Raw genomic sequence first — 17765 nt, forward strand, 5'->3', positions numbered from 1 at the left:
GCTGGCACAAGCCACCAATGTCTCCACGCTTGGTTTGAAACGACATATTTATTTTGCTAGGACACAACGTCTTGAATGCAAGCTGATTTTGTTGGGGACTGCCTTTATTAATAAATTTTTATTCTGTACCGTGCCATGAGAAATTGGCTTTCCTTGCATTCAGCTTTTTGAGAGCTACCACTCTCTCTCTCTCTCTGTCTCTCATCCCTCCCTCCACTCTCCTTACTCGTTATTCTTATCTCATGTTTCATCCTTTAACAAAAATGGACTGCTCTTCCTCTCAACGGAACTGCCTATCCTTTTTCCAATTCATGCCAGCACATCGTGAAAATTGCCCCCTCTTCCTGGGAGTCCCAGCAAATTCTGGTGGTGATTTTTAAATCCATAAACCTCCACAAACCCCTGGGTTTAAAAAAAGGATAAAAGCCTGCTCAATACAATAGTAATCTCTAGAATGTTAAAATACCTCTGAAAAGCCAATTCACACAGGAATGATATGGGCAAGCGCAAGATACAGTATGTGTGGTTAGGAACATATTCACAAAATGAATGCTTCACTTTTAACCACAAATTCTTCCAGTGAAGGAGAGACAGCAACAGTGTTATACATTTAGCTACAGTTAATGTATTGATAGTTATTCAGTGGCTCCTAAAGAGGCCTGTCAAGTTGAAGGCAACACAAGTAATCCATCTACATGTAAACAGCGAAACATTTCAGAACATGTCAGTGCCAGCTGTGACCTAAAGACGCAGTAGGATTTATCATTGCATCGCCCGAGCTGGGAAGAGGGTTCCATAAGGGTCTCAAGAGAATCCTTAGCCTCATTGGTCAGCAGTGACACTTCTGGCCAATGAGGTTTGCCGTGATCCACTTGAGCCAGCTCTGCCTGTTGCCCCAGAACTCTGTTTCAACGGCACTGGCTCAACTTGCAGACTGCAGTATAAAAAGATAATTTTCATACCACAAAAAAAGAATCTGTAGAACACATTAAACAAGCACCATAGATTTGGCACAATCAAATACGAACCCTCTCCCACAGGAGTGCTTGTATAAAAAAGCGCTGGGCTCTGAAATTATCTCCGTATCACATATATCTGCGTATGATCAACTCCTGGAACGCTGGTCCACTTGATTTTGCATGAGCAGGGTTTTGTGGAATTATGAACGTTCACAATTTAACATTTCAATTAATGATACAGAAATATGAATCACAAGCAAAACGGTCGTTTTTGAATCTAGCAATTTAACAGTGTTAAAACACCCAGCACATAAAAACTACATCCAGCATGCACTAAACTCAGTCTACAGAACTCCTGAGGATCTGAAACTAGTAAGAGAGCAATATTATTTTAATATGTCTTGCTTCAGAAGGTGCAGCGTGATCTTTGAGCTGGTTGAAACCACTGCTTGAAGATAATTACCTTCCCAGTTTACACATGAATAATTAAATCTTGAAGTATAATACCAATGTGAGACCTGTCACATTACACTGAAGAGATCTGATGCATTGTTTGCTTTAACTGTGTATTAGGTGCTGGGTATTAAGAGCATTGAGTCATGCCCCTCAAAAGTGAATTGATTACTTGTGTAATTCGGTGTAATGATTTAAAATGATTTACCTTGCAAATAAAAAATGGTGTCAGATGACAGTTGCAGATAAAATATCCTTTTGTGTAGGCCTACCTCAATCATTATTGCCATGATCTACTTGCCTACACAAAACAGGCCAGTTATATATACTCTAGAATTAGACCAGAGGATTTTTTATAATGGTATGAGCAAATCGACCTCTGTTAGGAAAATAAATAAATAAAATAAAATAAAAAAAACAGCAATGATTTTAATTCCACAATTTCTTTGCAGGATTAGCCTTAGACTGCTTTAGACACTTGCAAGTTATGTGAAGACTGCAGACACCTGGTTTTCTCCATATTGAAGAACAGGAACTGTAACCCACAATTCCCTTCTTACTAAAAGAGTCATATCAAACCCTATCAAGCAGGATGGTCTCCTCACGGAGCTTTGGACCTCAGCCCAGATAAGTTCTGTGTGTGTGTGTGGCACTCGATCTGATGACTAAACTGCCAGCTGTGAGCTTGGCTTTGTCCAATAACTACTGTCAGACCCAGAACTACACTTCACTACAGTTCACTGTGAGAGAATGCTTTCTCTGGACCCCTGCTTAAAAAAAAAAAAAAAAAGATATGTTCCTGTGCACAACTCGAATAGAAGTAAACCAGGACTATACACATTTCTTTTCTTTTTGCCATTTTCTCCCATATTAGTTGCTAATGCCCTCAGAGGCTTCCCACCCACAAACAATGCCAATTGCATTCGCAGGAACGTCGGACCAAGCCAGAAGTGCTGCTGCCAGGGATTGAACCCACATCTCTGCAGTGGTAGGCGAGTGCTCATACCTCTACACTACCCAGACGGCCCAGGAGTAGACACATTTCTGAGCAGGTGTCAGGCACTATAACACATAATTAATCCACTGAAATTAATAGAAAAACTCACCTATATAACTTCACAACCCTTTTCAAGCAGACTTATAAATCCAGGTAAAACAGAGAAGAACTATTACAGCTTTCATGTAATTGATTTGCCTGAAATGAATTTTTAAAAATGCATTACATTTATTGTTGCCATTTCCAATAAAAATAATAATTCCATGTAAAAGATAAAAAATTGTCAGAACACTACTGAAACCAGCTTGCTTCTCAATCACACAGTTATAAACTAATGGGAATTCAAAGAGCCAATTATACAATGCTACCCATATATTTATGAGAGATATTTATCATGTTGCATTTGATTTGTCAGCCAAACCTAATAATGTTTATAAAATCAATTGGCTGGTATTGCATATGACAAGGCAGCAAAGCATCTGCTAGTGCAGTTGTGCAGTCTATTCCAAATTAATGATTCATTTATTTTAGTGCTAATCGAAACATTTCTAGGCAAAAATGTATATACAATATTTATGCTTAGAATACACTCTCTCTTTCTCTCTGCTTTTCTCTCTCTCTCTCTCTCTCTCACCCACACACACACACACACACACACACACACACAGACCCGATACCATGCCATCATTTTCTATTGTAGACTTGAATATATTTTCAGTTTATTGAGATAGATTTCTTATTAAATGTATTCTTTTACGATCTATTATCCGTATAATAGATGAAGTCTGCTTCACTTAAAAAAAAAAAAAAAATCATACCCAATGTTCATTTCACTGCAGAAATGCAAATTACTTTCCGGCAATTGTATGAACCCATCAAACATAATTACCTTATCTCAAGAGGCTCCCTGACATTTTCATAAATTTAGTAATTAATCACATATTAATTAAAGTTGATTAAGCATAAATGCAAATATGCCTGAACATCTTTGGCCAAAAAGAAGAATTTTACTTGTGTTTCTACATCAGTTAGGACTTTTTGTTGGGGGTGGTGGGGGTGTTGGGGCTGGGGGGGCGGGTAATGACACAATCCAATTATGACAATACATATTCAGCATTAAAATGAGACACTTGCTGACATTAAAAACAAAAACGGACCCCCTACCCAGCTCTCACCCCAACCTGCCCCCCCACTGAACATGCTAACGAACAGTTTCTGGGGGATCTGAGGACTTCGGTTGGAATTATTTTTGCAATAAAATATAAGCTCTTCTGTGTCAGGAATGGCATCCAGCAAGTTACAGCCTGGCAAGGAAAATCTCATAACTATTTTTCCATTGACACTTTTCAGGGTTTCTTACAGAAATAACTACCGCACTCTCAGTCTTTACAAACACTGAATTCAAACGACCTCTGACCTCATGTGAATTCAGGTAATGCTTGGGTCACTTGGTATTACATATTACATAACATTCAGAGAGAAAAAATACCGATACACATCAGTAGCTGACCAGCTTTCCCTTCTCCACTCCTAGAGATGAGCAAGTTGACAACCTAGCGGTTGGACTTTCATTAATACATGAAGTGAACTGAGGAAGGGTACCGCCCTACAGCTGTTCGAAAGAACCATTCTCAGCTTCCAAACCGTATGTTTATTTGAGCCATTTGGGTACAAAGTCAACAGAAATTACTGGGCGTACAATCGACACCTACATTCACCATACACAATGTTAATCTATCGTACCACAATTGATAATGGTTGTTACACCTGTTGAAAAAACAGTCTGGCAAGCTGGGTCATGACACTCACTGATACACACGCTCCATGGCTGTATGATGGTAGCAAACCTGGTATCATCTTTACAGTTACCAACACAGATTGATTTCTAGCTGTCCTTGTGCAGGTTTCATAGGTGTAAAAAAAAGAACAAAAATATGTCCCAATATCATTAACTTCACTTCCCTGAGAAAATTCCTGTGAAGGAATTGTGTGAATAGAGCATTCCATGTAGAAGGAATATGTATAAATTTTTATGCACAGCAGCAACAATTTGCCTAGCTGTTGCTGAACTATTGGGTGAAGCGGACATGTAAATGCCACAGTGAGAGCTGGAGTTTGAGAAAAGGTTAGCATTCCGGTTATATTGATTTTTATCTTCTTCCACTGTGGCCCCCAAAATTGATTGTCAGTTCATTACCCACGGAATACGAGAGGGTCACCTGGCCTAAGCCGATAGCCGAAATTTGATCCAGACCGTGACGCTCCGAAGACATAGGCCTAGGCGTGCTACACTGGAGCCTGTTGTGTGTAACTTAGACTTCTTTCCCATCTGCATTTTTGTCCTAATTTTGTAATGGTGTGAGCCGTTTGCTTCTTATTGCGAGTCAAGCTCGCACAGACGTGAATGGGAGGAAGACACAGGTGGACAGCGGGCACCCAATCATCGACCAGTATAGGCGCTAGTGCACGACAAGAGGTAAAACAATTTTGTTTAAATTGAGTGTATTTTTTGTCCATAACATAATGTATTTTCCCAAAAGAGTTCAACCCATTCCCAGTGCGTGGGTGCCACAAGGTGTAATGTAAGTACTGATTGTGTGGCTTAAAACTACAGTACAGAAACAGCAGATTGTGTTGAGGGTTTTAATCAGGTGATTCTGTATATTCCTACGCTCAGTGCTCAGTTCTGTTTGGTCCAACTGGGTAGCATGAAGATGACCAGGACCATTGACCATTTGTGATGTCACAATCTTTGGCTTCTTGAACACTCAAAACTACATTTCAATTCTCAATATTCCATATGCAGCTCGACATCAACCCATGAAAGATTTTGTAGAATAAACGGGCATCTACTGGAACAGAAATAAACGAGAATACTGCACATTGACGTATTTGCCAGAATTATTTTAGTAGTTTCCTAGCAAACAAACGCACCGTACATTATACGAATCATAGAAAAAAGATTATTTTAAAATATTATGAATCCTCAAAACAAACACACAAAAATATACATGACTGTGATATCTAAATGCTATAAACTATCAAGCATTCTCAGATACAGACTCTTTAAAAACTGTATTTTATTATTATTTGGAGATTTTATACATGGCATAATTTGTGCTTTTAGTAAAACAGTAGAGAAATGCATACTGTATTAGAAGTCTTTTGATTTTATTCGAGGGAAACAGATTTTGTTTGTGAACGATGTCCCGGCGATCTCAAGAATGTTGCAAATCATGTGCTTTACTGACAATAGCAAAGGCACCTGTGTATTGGTTTCAATTTCCTAGAAAATATATTTGATCCCAGACTTGTCACGTGCACTCCCCTTTGATTCATCCGGCACATACCTCACGCATGCCTTTCTCTTTCAAGTCTACAAAAAATGAAAAGGCATCGTTAATAACAACTCCCTCGCTGGATTTGCCCCCCCCCCCCCCCCCCCGGAAAGGAATGCCTTCCGTGATTCCCGACGTTCCGGCAGGGAAGGGAGGAAAAGCGGAGGGAATGGGGAGGGAGGTCGGGGGGGGGGAGAACGTCGAAACCCAAGGCAGTTCTGGTGCGAGGGCCCGGGCCCGCTTTCAGCTCCAGAGGCAGACGCTGCTGGTGGAGTGGCACGTGGAGCTGGCCTCGGCCGGGGAGAGGTACAGCTTCCCGCTGGGGCAGACGCACAGCTCGTAGACAGTCTGTTTCGAGACGGGCGACCCGTGAGACGGGGTGGCGGCGGTGCCGAGAGGAAGGTTCCCCAGTCGGATTGTGTTTGCATTCAAAAATATCTGTGGGGGGGGGGAGGGGAAAAATGAAATCAATTCAGACCGAATCAGAGATTAAATCACAAAAACTAGTACACCCACTGCAAAATTGTAAATTCTCAACAAAAATCTTTTTTTTTTTTTTAAGCTATTTGAATATTTTTCACATATAAATATATAAATAAATGATTGAGCTAATATGCAGTCTGATCAACAAAATAGGAAAACCAGAACTATGACCCTACATTCACTTCACAGGCATACAGTATTTGTATGTACAGAATAAAATATTGAATGACAATGAGGTCACGTAAGGGCAGTTAGATACATTGCAGCCGCTATTGACTGTGGCGTATTCTCCCAGCGTCTGGAAATGCGCAGGAGGAAAACGTCCCCGCTCTTCCACGGGAAAGTCGATGAGCTCACATTCTCAGCTCACTCAGAAGTGGAAAAACGCCGTCCCGGGCATCGTTCCAGAACGTTCCGCGAGCGCTTGATTTGGTTCACGTCGGAGGGCCGGGTCTTACGAGCGGCGTCACACGTCACGCTCCTCGAACCGCAGGGCGACTTGCTTATGATCTGGGGATCAGGGGAATTGCCGTCTTGAAAGACGCTCCTCTCTTTTTGGGAAAGAAATGGCTTTACGTGCGGCGAAGACGATCGTTCGCTGCCATTAAGCAGTAATTGGCGTCGGCTTTCTCTTCAGAGGGTGTTATGCACCAAAGCCATGCCAAGAAAATGCAGCCCACGCCAATGCAGACCCATCAGACCTTTTCACTGTCGGTTCACTTTTGGCGCCGTATTGAGATATGAATTGACTTGACTGGAGTGAAACAGACTATATTAAGACACGGTGCCGGATTAATCCGGTTTCGGTTTGAACTGCACATGCCCTCATAGTCGAATTTGGTTGAATCCAACCCACAGTGCATGTTTGCCTATGAATTGACTTGACTTGAGTGAAACAGACTATATTAAGGCACAGTGCCGGATTAATCCGGTTTCGGTTTGAACTGCACATGCCCTGATAGTCTGTTGGGTTGAATCCCACCCACAGTGGATGTTTGCCTTCCCTTGTACAAAATCACTAGCTGCAGAAACAGCCTCCAAATGACTCCCCAGCCATTTTTGGTTCTTACCATATGATTCGTACTGCTCCAAAAGATTTCACTCTAATAAACTGAAGAAGCTGTTGAATTTATTGAAAGAAACTAAATTCATTTCCCCGTGCTGAAGAAGCCCTCCACAAAATCCTCCGCAACTGCTCGTATTCATAGTGATGAAGTCATTTAGCATTGCCCCAGCTCAAGCACAGCAATGCTCAATCTTGCAATAGCTCCTCACAGGACACATATTAGAACAAAAATTTTTACAATATCATGCAAAAAAAAAGCTGACTCGCTACAGATATGCCGTAGCCATATTTTACTGATGTCCAGTTTTACAAAGGGCTGGTCCTATGTCCAAGATACAGCATATAATCTGACTGGAACATAAAACCCAATCTGCTGTCGCTGTGTGATGCTAAATAAATAACTACTTCGAGAAAATCAAATGGTTGAAATAAAGTGTGTTTACCAAGTAAGACCCTTGCACCTCTCTCCTACTTGTATTGATTTGCACCTGAAGCCATTTGCCACGTCACATGACCCCTCCTCGGCCTCCAACCAATCAGCTCTGCCCCGGCCACGTTGAAGAGAGTGAGAACATTTGCATATCAAAGCGCAGAGACAGCGCTTGTACCTGCGTATGCGTAAGTAATGCATCTCAAGCTGTTTCGGGAAGCCAAATGGCACAAGCTGTTTTAAACAATTCCACATAGCCGTCATTTGAGGTCAAGAACTCAAGCTGGCCACGATCGTCCTCTTTAAAGATAACCGTGATCGTGAGGGCAAGAAGGTCCTGGGTTCGCGTCCCGGCCTGAGCCTTTCTGTGTGCCGTGTCCCTGTGTGTTTCCTCCGGATGCTCCGGTTTCCTCCCAAAGTCTATAGACATACAGGTAGGATAACTGGACACCCTAAATTGCCCATAGGTGTGTGAATGGTGTGTGTGCCCTGCAATAGATTGGCAGTTGGCATACACAATCCAGGGTGTATTCCTGCCTCATGCCCAGTGCATGCTGGGATAGGTTACAGCACCCCCTGTGACCCTGACCAGGATAAGTGGGTATAGATGATGTATAGTCTTGAGTTATTGAGATTGACACATTTGACACATTTGATAGCACAGAAGACACTATTGAAGGAATTTACGTACATTGATTGGTTGAGTGAATAAGGTTGATTTATTCATAGCTCTCGATACTCTTAAATAAATGATTCAGATTAAGTAAAATGAATACAGTCTGTTGCCTTGAGCCCAATTTCATGGTTGAGCCAGTCAAGGAAATGAAACATAATCACAGCTTTTATGTAAGCTTTGACAACTGTTTGTAATGTTTATTAAGTCTCCCACACAGACAGACCAAAAGAGCCCTTTTTGAATTTAATTCAAACTGGCGTTTTATCAACACCTTGAGACATATTATAATAGCGTTGATAAAAAAAAAAAGATAAACACAAACTTAAACTTCAATTGTTGTTTATTCATGTTCTATCCCTAGGATGAAATGAAGCAAGAAGAGAGCAATGAACATTTCTTCAGATATGCAGAAGAAAAATAATTATTCTGCTGAAGTCATTTAGCCTTCTTGCCAGAGACGAGGCGAATATTCTGCACATACACACACATCAGAAAAGAAAAAATAAATCACTGACAATTGGCAGCTTATAAGAAGCCTCTTACTTTTGTCATATATGTTTTTGTCTCTCTTTCGATTATGTTTGATACAGCCAGCAGTGCATCATTGTGTTTTTGCTATGGGCTCATTCTTAGTAACAGTTATTTTTAAAGGCTAATTAGATTTTATGAGTGAACAGGACATTCAGACTAAACTACCCTCTGTCTGGTTTTTGGTTTTCTGAAGATATGGACGCTCTCTCATTTGGCAAATATTTCTGTTGAAAAGTAGCAGGCAATACTTTCCTGAGTGCTGATTCACATCTCCAAGAGAAAATATTTATTTTGGACAATTTTTCATGGCAAAGTTTGAAAGGAGAATGATTCAGTGTTAAAAAAAAATAAAATACTGCTGCGCTCTGTTTTTAAAATATCTTCTTCAATAAAAGGACCAGGAAATATTTTATTTCAAACAGTTTATATCTTTCTAATAGTGTGATTTTCCAACACTGTAAAACACACAGGTGTCAAGTGGTTAAGCTCGAGTCTTCAGTAGTAAAGCAATAATGGATCAGAATGATTGACCATTCACACAAGTCCTCCATGATAAGCATGTGATTCTGCTTTCTTATTTTCTTGTAAAAAAAAAAAAAAAGAAGCGATTTTCAGTAAGTTTTCCCTCCTCTGTATCATATTCAGCGTTAATTAATCAACGTGGACAACCCTTGTCTATCGCTCAAAATGGCCACGCAAGGTGTGGGAGGTGAGATGGAGGTTTTGTCTTCAGAAGCTATTTACATGTCTGCTGCTTGGTACTCAGTTGGGCCTAGGGGAGAATCCATCTCTGCCGCTGGAGGGGAAAGCCAGGTAACTGATAAATCAATCTGGATGCACAAGATGAGATTGTTTAGTCAGCTCTGGGTTCCAGTTGATTTTAATGGAAATCTCTAGTGCAGTGGAATGTTGAACTCAATGAATTTTATTTTAAGTCTTTTTTTTATATTTAAGGTTTTATTGATCTTTGTGGGTGAGTTGCTGACAAAATTGATCCTGTGTGAAAGAGTCTAAACCTAAAACGTCCGCATATAACAAGGGGCGTTTCCATACCTTGTTCATCTTTCGATTTATTAACGCTTGACCAGAACACTGACTGAAGCCAGAGTCGGCTGCTGGCATGAACATGGTCTCATTTAGGGCCACAGCCATGAATGGGCCACACAATTCAGATGATGTCACTTTATGTCAAATGACATAAAACGATCATACTTTTATACGACACAACTTTTTCTAACCAAAATGATGACAGTTTTAAAGCCATTAGACATTAAACTGACGTCATCACCTGTTATGCCATCATGTGACAGCAGTTATGTCATGTGTATGACAGCGTTATGTCAGCCTTTTGTCAAAGGGTTCAAGTAAAGTGTTATCGAACCACTCGTGATGATTAGGAAGTGTAATAACTAAGTCTACAATTCAAAATGGCCGACTCAATTTGATTCTCATGAAGGGTTCAAATAAAGTGTCATCAGAGGACCCGTCAGTGGACTCTTACCTCTCCCTCTGTGGACTGGAGCAGCAGGTCTTTTCGACAGGAAGCCTTGAGCTCCCCAGCGTCCGCGCTTATCTCCACCCCTTTGGGCCCCTCCATTGTGAGCGTCCGCGTCGGAGATTCAAGCCTGCGAAACAAGCATCGACGGACACAAAGTTACCTCATCTAAAACGCCTACGAGCATCAATACTTTTTCTTTTTTCCGTCTCCGCGGCATTGACTTCGCAGACCACATTGTGCCATAGATCTTTTAAATAATGAAGTAGACAGTTCGGGTCAGCTCCGCAAAAGTGAAATTGGAGGGATAATTGCTCTAAACTTCCTGAGATACAGTTTAAATGTAACTGTCATGCTGCTCCATTGATTCGGCAGGGGAAACCAGAAAAAAAAAAAAAAAAACTCCGGAAACCATGAAACTATCTGCCTGTTTCTCTCTGTTCGCATCTGAAAGCCATTTTCAAGAATGAGCCTTCTGAATGTGAAAACATGCTGGATATCAATTATGGCTTAAATCTAAGGAGGCTGTATACTGAGTGGGCTTTTGTGTATAACAATTCAAAGAATGTATTGATTTTTTGATGCCTCCGGTATTGCAGTTCCAAGCTGTAAAAACATACGGATAGATATATAAAGCTATAGATGATGCATAATTTCATATAAACGATAACAATGCCTGAATTTCCCCGGAGGAGTTTTTTAAAATGTATTTTTCTGGTCTGGTTCAGCTTACAGGTTTCCTCACAATAAGGTAAGATCTCATTTGACTACTGAAGCAAGTGCAATTCCACTATTTTCAGTTTAACATTTGTTTCCATGAATTCATATAAATATGAATAAATATAAACCTTTTTTTTAGCAACATTTGATGAGCGTTCTTTAAAAATGGGACATTCAAACGTCTTTAGCTGAACTTTGACAGCATTAGAACAAACAGCGCAGGAAATGGCTTCTTATGAATAGCAATAACTGCACTCCGGGATTTACATTTAGATAATGTTAGCAATTAAAATTCAATGCGAGTAAAAGAAGCAAAAAAGCCAAATAATGCCAACGCTTCAGTTACTGAAATCAGCCCGTTCAGCGTCAGTCATTTGCTCGACGTTCGACTGACAACGTGCTCGGGGTGGTGTAGATGTCATGGTGTCGGAAACTGTCCGACCCTTGCAACAGAAACATAAATATTTTAAGAGTAATGGAAGTACAGGATTTGTGAGGTTGAAGAAGAATGTAAAACAACACAGAACAAGGGAAACACACATGCACACACCCAAACACACACACACACACACAGGCACGTACGCACACCCACACAAGTGCACACACATACATACACACACACACACACACACAGACAAACAAACACACACAAGCACACACAGAGCGAAAGCTGAATTGTGCATTATTAAATATTAGTTCTTAACACTGCAACTGGAAGATTGAAGCATTTTTTTTATTCTGTAAACTGCACAGGTCTTGGCTTTTTATTTATACACACTTGTATATCTCATACATGGGCAGTCTATTGTTATGCTGCTGAATAAAATGTATAGAAAAGGGAGAAAAATTTACATTGTCTGTTGCCTGGACTGTATATAAAGAACCTTTCCAAAGTATGGCATTCTCAAGAGGATGGCTGTGAAAACGATGTGCTCTTCTGGACAAAACTGTCAGCAGATTCAAAATTCTAAAAGAACAAACAAACAAACAAACAAACAAACAAAATTGTGGTATAATTGGTTCTTTTTATAACACTGTTCCGTAACATAAACAACAAAATAAGAAACAAATAACATACAAAATGATACTTGAATGTAAGGTTGGGACCCTTCAATATAAACTTAATCTGAAATAAACTCCCACACAAACTACACTGATTATTTCTGGCTGCACTGTGAGCTCAGGCTGCTGATTTATCCCTCTCTAACGTACAACTTTTATGGACAAACTGACATATACTTGTTAGTTTGTGTTTGCTCATTATCTTGTTTTTTTCCATTATTATCTCATGATCTCAAATAGTCTTGCTTTCTTCTTAGTTACTGTTGAACTACCAGTTGCTCGCTCTCCTAGCAACCACTGTCTTTAGTATTTTGCTGGTTTATTTTGTCTGTAACCAATCAGCTGTCTGACGTGAAAAATAACACATCAATCATCAACCATCATTTTTATAAATAGCTTAATGGTGGAGGACAAGCAGCAGTCACTTCCAAACGGTGAATTTCCGACCCTCATCCTACTGCAGTTTTATTGATAGGATCCCTGCTGAAAATTGCAGCTGAGGCCAGCTGGGATTCTAACCTGGTTTAAAATGGTTAAAGCCACGCTGTTTTCGACACTTCTAGCTGGTCGTAGCTGGTCTGTGGCTGGTTAAAGCCAGTCTCTAGCTGGACAAGATGGTCAAGGCTGGTTAAGCTGGTAGAGTAAGCTGGTGGTCACACTGGTGGACTGGCTGACTATATAGGCTGATCAGCTGGTGAACACCTAGTTGACCAGCTAAAAGTGTTGGTAACACAGCTTAACCAGTTTAAACTGGTTTCAGCCGGACTCTTTCTTCAGCCGAGATTGGAACCGGTTTAAATACTTTTTTTCCAACTGTGTAGGCGTGACGGTATGCACAGTGCATACTGGCATAGGGCTGCAGGCACCACTGACCATATTCATATGCATGACACATGTACAGTACTGTGTGTGCCATGCATACCAATATGATATAAAATCCATATAAAACATTAACATCTAATAATTAATCTTGCTAAGTGCTTGACAGGTCATACAAAAGTGCATATCAAAATATAACTGATAAGCTGCAAATTATTTTAATCATGCACAGTGCATGGTGGTTAATCACAAAATTTAAATTACTGATATATTCATTATTTCAGAGTGTATATTTGAGGCTACATTATTTTAAATTTTGTGTACGGCCACCACACACTGAGCAATAAATTATGTCCAGTTTAAAAAAATCATTATTTACAATGTGCTCTCTGAAGCATGTAATAATGTGCCATGAATATTTTGTGAGCTCTAATGCTACTCTTTTTTTAGTGCATTATGAAGATGAAATTGATATAAATCTTTACTGGAAAATTCAGATCTCTGCTGAACGTGTCAAAGATTATATTCCATAATAATGAACTTTTCTCAATCCAGCACATTCATTTAAAACAGAAGAACATGCCATTGCAAATGATTCCTGGACTTCTAAGTTGCCCATGGTAATGGCAATATAATCTTGAAACATGTAATTTCATGCGTCATCGGTCACCATTGTTAAATCAGACAACACTGAAAGACAGAGACCGTCATACACTGGAGTTCTGACATTTGGACAGATGGATGTTTTAACTGAAAGGTAAAATCGCCATCAAGAACTCTGCTGAATGTAACTGGTTACCGTGAATCTGACAAGATGCACCACTTTGGAAATATTTTTATTTTGCATTTTTTAAAGTTCAGGTACCATGCAGAATTGAAATGCCAGCCATTTGTGGACACAAGGACATATGAAGGAAATATTCTTCTTAATTTCACATTTTAGCAATCTATGCAATTGTCATTTATCTTTCAGGGACCAAATTGTAGCAGCCCAGCTCATCATTTGAATGCACTGAACGTCAGTCTGCTGCCTTCGACCTGCACATGACCTGTTATTTACGGCTGTTATCACCTGGAAATCAGGACTGTGAAGCTTAAGAAAGAGGTGATCAATCTGTCCAGGTATCTCTGTATGGGCAACATAAATTTAGGCTGCCATTTAAAAACAGTCCTCCGTGGTTTGAAAAAAAAAAAAACGCTCCTTTACTCTGGTATTTTCCATAGCAAGGACCATGTAAGTCTCTCTCTCTTTCTTTTTCTCTCTTACTCTCTCACTCTCTTTCAGTCTCTCTGTATTACGTACTTATGTATCATATTTAAATAAATATTCATTGGCATTGCTGTATTTAATTGAGTACAGACAAAAACAAAACCTGCCTAGCAACGGTACCCGACGTCTCCTGCCCTGAGCACATTCTGATTTAGCGCCACGATGCTCTCGCTCCTCTCTACTGGCTGCCGTAACGATGCGCACAAGGTAATTCTGCTCTTATGAATAACCGCTAAATGCCACGTGAGAGGTATTGTTGCTCTTGCAGCCCCATTATTTAGCTCTGTGGCAAGTATGATAATGCACTTCGCAGATAAAGCGCTGTTATAAATCCCAATGACATGCTAAAATACGGCATTAATAGCGGGATATTGTACTGTTTAAAATACAAAGGACGGTAAAATAACAACTAACTTAACTGAAAAGAGAGCAATAAAAAACCATTAGGACAGGAATGAACGGTAAAAGAACTATTAAGCAACCAATTAAGTCCTTAAAAGTAAAGCAAATGACCCCTGCAGGAGGTACCAAAAGTAAATGGGGCTAAAATCCACACAGGGCTTTACAAGTCAGCAGCAAGATTTAGTAATCAGTTTTGTACATAACAAGGACCCAAGAGCGCTGCATCTTTTGAGAAGGGGTAATGGGGTTACACGAGCCGGTACTAGCGAGAATTCGGAAAGCTGATTATTGTGTGCACAGGAACCCACTGAGCAGTTTGACAAGTAAAACAAAGAGCATTACAGTCATCCAAGGCAAAGATGTGATAAACGCAGTAAACTTTTTATCATTACTCAGCAGTTCCTTCAACTTATAAATGACACCTTTATTGCGTTTGTCTATTTTTACATAAGCCTCCAAGCGGAGAGAGAGGAACCGGCAACCCCAGAATCCCGACCTCCGAAGAGGCTTGGATATTAAAATCATCAATACCGCTCGCGGCGAACTGTCTACGCGTGACACCAGCTGGCTTTAGCTCAGACCTCTCTCAGGTTTCTTCCTAAAAGAGCAGTGGGGCGGCCCTTAGTTGCACTCCTAATATCATGACGATATCATGTATCCGCCTGAGAAAGATGGCGGCGTGGTGCTGTAGACGGATCCTTAAAGCGTAAATGTGGGAATCGTCACCCTGACGGGGAAACCTCGGGCTCCGCTGCGGAGCATTTAACTCTCGCCTTCAGGCATCACGCGAGTGGCAAAGAGAAGAGCTCCCAGAACAGGAACAGACACGGGGGGAATTCAAAGTCGGCGCACTTCGTCCTTACGGGATAATTAATAGGCAAACTTATATTTCGGGTTCCTCTTTCATCTTGATTCCTGTCTCCTGAATGTTCTGTAACGACGACAAAAGACGACGAGGTGTTTGCGCTCAGAGAAAGAGTATTTTTAAACAGTCGCTTTGCGATTCCAATGTAATGCAATTCCATTTTTAATGTGCGACAAGGGAAAAAGATTGTACACAGACAGCCATGAAAGCCTACTTCCTTCTTCCTGACTGTTCTGTACCCATGTGTTTGCTCATTATGCTCTAGATCATTCTGCACGGGTAAAATAAATATTAAAAGTGAGGGGAAAAAAGGAAAAAGGAAATTATATACAGCAGGTCTTCAATCCGGCCTCCTACAAGCAGGTCTATATACAGCAGTCAATATAACTAATACAAACCAATAAAGCAAACATACAAAAAAATTTAAATAAAAAAATAGAGGCAGTGCAAGAGAATCAGAGCCAGATTTCTGCAGCAATTTATCCCGCTGGTTTCAGACCACCAAGCAAGACATTAGAAATCAGTGTGATATTAAGAACGTATGCAGAGTGAGCCAGGCCACCTGTGGAGCAGAAACCTGTACCCCAGGACGGCTAGCTGTGCCTCAGCCAGGGGTGCACAGGTACCCAGCACGACCACACATATGGTGCGTGGGGGGGGGGGGGGGGGCGTCAAAGGTGCAACACACAGGGAGGTCTGCATATATGCAAATTACCACGAGGTAATGAACCAACAAACCTAAAAAAAAAACACCCACACAGAACATTTAACTTGGGTATGGAGGGGAGCGTTATCCCCCCCCCCCCACCCACCCCTCACACCCCCTTCCCTCCCCGCCCCCCTGAGGGGAACCGCACGCAGGTAAGCTTAATTGTTTGTTGACTTCAGGCGCACAGGAGCAGGAACTGTGACACTATGACTGTCCCAGGTCATCCCAGGTGATGACCCGCTGTGCCTCCGTGTTCTTTACCAGTGGGGGGGGGGGGGGGGGGGGGGGGGGGGGGGCGTTCGGCTTCAGGAGCATTCAGGGCATCGCTCTGCCTTGTATCATGGCAACTGATCAAGCCCTACCGGCCCTTAGCAAAAGTGCCAGAGTCAGAGATATTTTGTGCATCAGTGGCTCGATGCAGGAAGTGGGAATAATATATATATATTTTTTTGCTAATAGAATCCAGCCTTCAGCGTATTGTAATATTTTGCAGGGATTTGCTGGACCCAGAAAAAGGGCAATTCAATAATCACAATGAATTCACAATGAAACGAAAGCATGGAGGAGCTTTTCTGCATCACGGACACTCGAGTACGGCCTTCATTATGGAGTATTCTTCAGGGGAAACAGAGGAAGTTATTTTCTGAAGTTATTACCATGAGACTGAAAGGTCAGGAGAGGACGTACTCTAGGCCAAAGACCCCCCCCCACCACCACCACATCGCCCACTGCTACAATTAACTGTCCATCACCGTTATAATAAGAAAACCATACGTGTAAATCATGATTGAGCGCAAGATTGAAACTCGTGAGAATGTGATTATTTCCAGGAAATTTCTGCTCATTCATGCATATCTCCATTAAGCATTTGGTCTGGAGACAATTAAACCAGCATCTGGCTTTGATTTAATGTATATTTGAATATCAATAGTTATTGGAATGTGCTGAATTACACGTCTGAAACCCATTGAGTGGTCAGTCCGCTCCTGATTCAGCAGACCCCAATTTAAATTTAAATTTTATCTTATTATATTACTATAAATGAGGTGAACTCTTCTGTGAATAACAATTATTTCCAGAATTTCATGTCCATAGGTTTCTAATACACAAATATGCAAAAAAATATATACGTATTTGAGCGTTCTTGTATAAAAAAAAGTCCACAGAATCCAACTGAATTTCATTTCTGTGGCTGAGCTATTGGCAGAGTATGGCCAAGCATTGTGAAAACACTCCACCCTCAGGTTTGGTAAAGTACCCGGCATTCAAGATGTTAAGGACGAGCTCCTTGACATTTTGGCGAATCGGATTTAGCGTGATATTTTTGTGAGCGAAATTCCAGGAGCTCCCTTTCTCTTGTTGTAGTGGGTGTCACTCTGGATATTTTTTTTTCGAAAAACAGATCAGTCAAGTCAGATCTTTGTCTTTGGAAGTGCAACAACGGAAGGAGACAGGAAGACTGTGACCGCAGATTGAAAAGTCACCGAGCC

At 40.9% G+C, this 17765-nt stretch overlaps 1 protein-coding gene across 2 annotated transcripts in view; it reads right to left on the reverse strand.

Annotated features, from left to right (window-relative positions):
* Positions 1-5472: 5472 nt before the first annotated feature.
* LOC118231242 (zeta-sarcoglycan-like) overlaps positions 5473-17765 on the reverse strand; it is a 232551-nt gene continuing 220258 nt past the window's right edge. For both annotated transcript variants that reach the window (XM_035424887.1, XM_035424886.1), the window contains 2 exons: positions 10435-10558; positions 5473-6185 (listed from right to left, as the gene is read on the reverse strand). In XM_035424887.1, the coding sequence (XP_035280778.1) occupies positions 5991-6185; positions 10435-10558 (319 nt within the window). In that variant the 3' untranslated portion in view covers positions 5473-5990. The remainder of the gene's footprint in view (positions 6186-10434; positions 10559-17765) is intronic.

This window comes from Anguilla anguilla, chromosome 7 (assembly GCF_013347855.1).
Source record: "Anguilla anguilla isolate fAngAng1 chromosome 7, fAngAng1.pri, whole genome shotgun sequence".
NCBI classification, from domain to species: domain Eukaryota; kingdom Metazoa; phylum Chordata; class Actinopteri; order Anguilliformes; family Anguillidae; genus Anguilla; species Anguilla anguilla.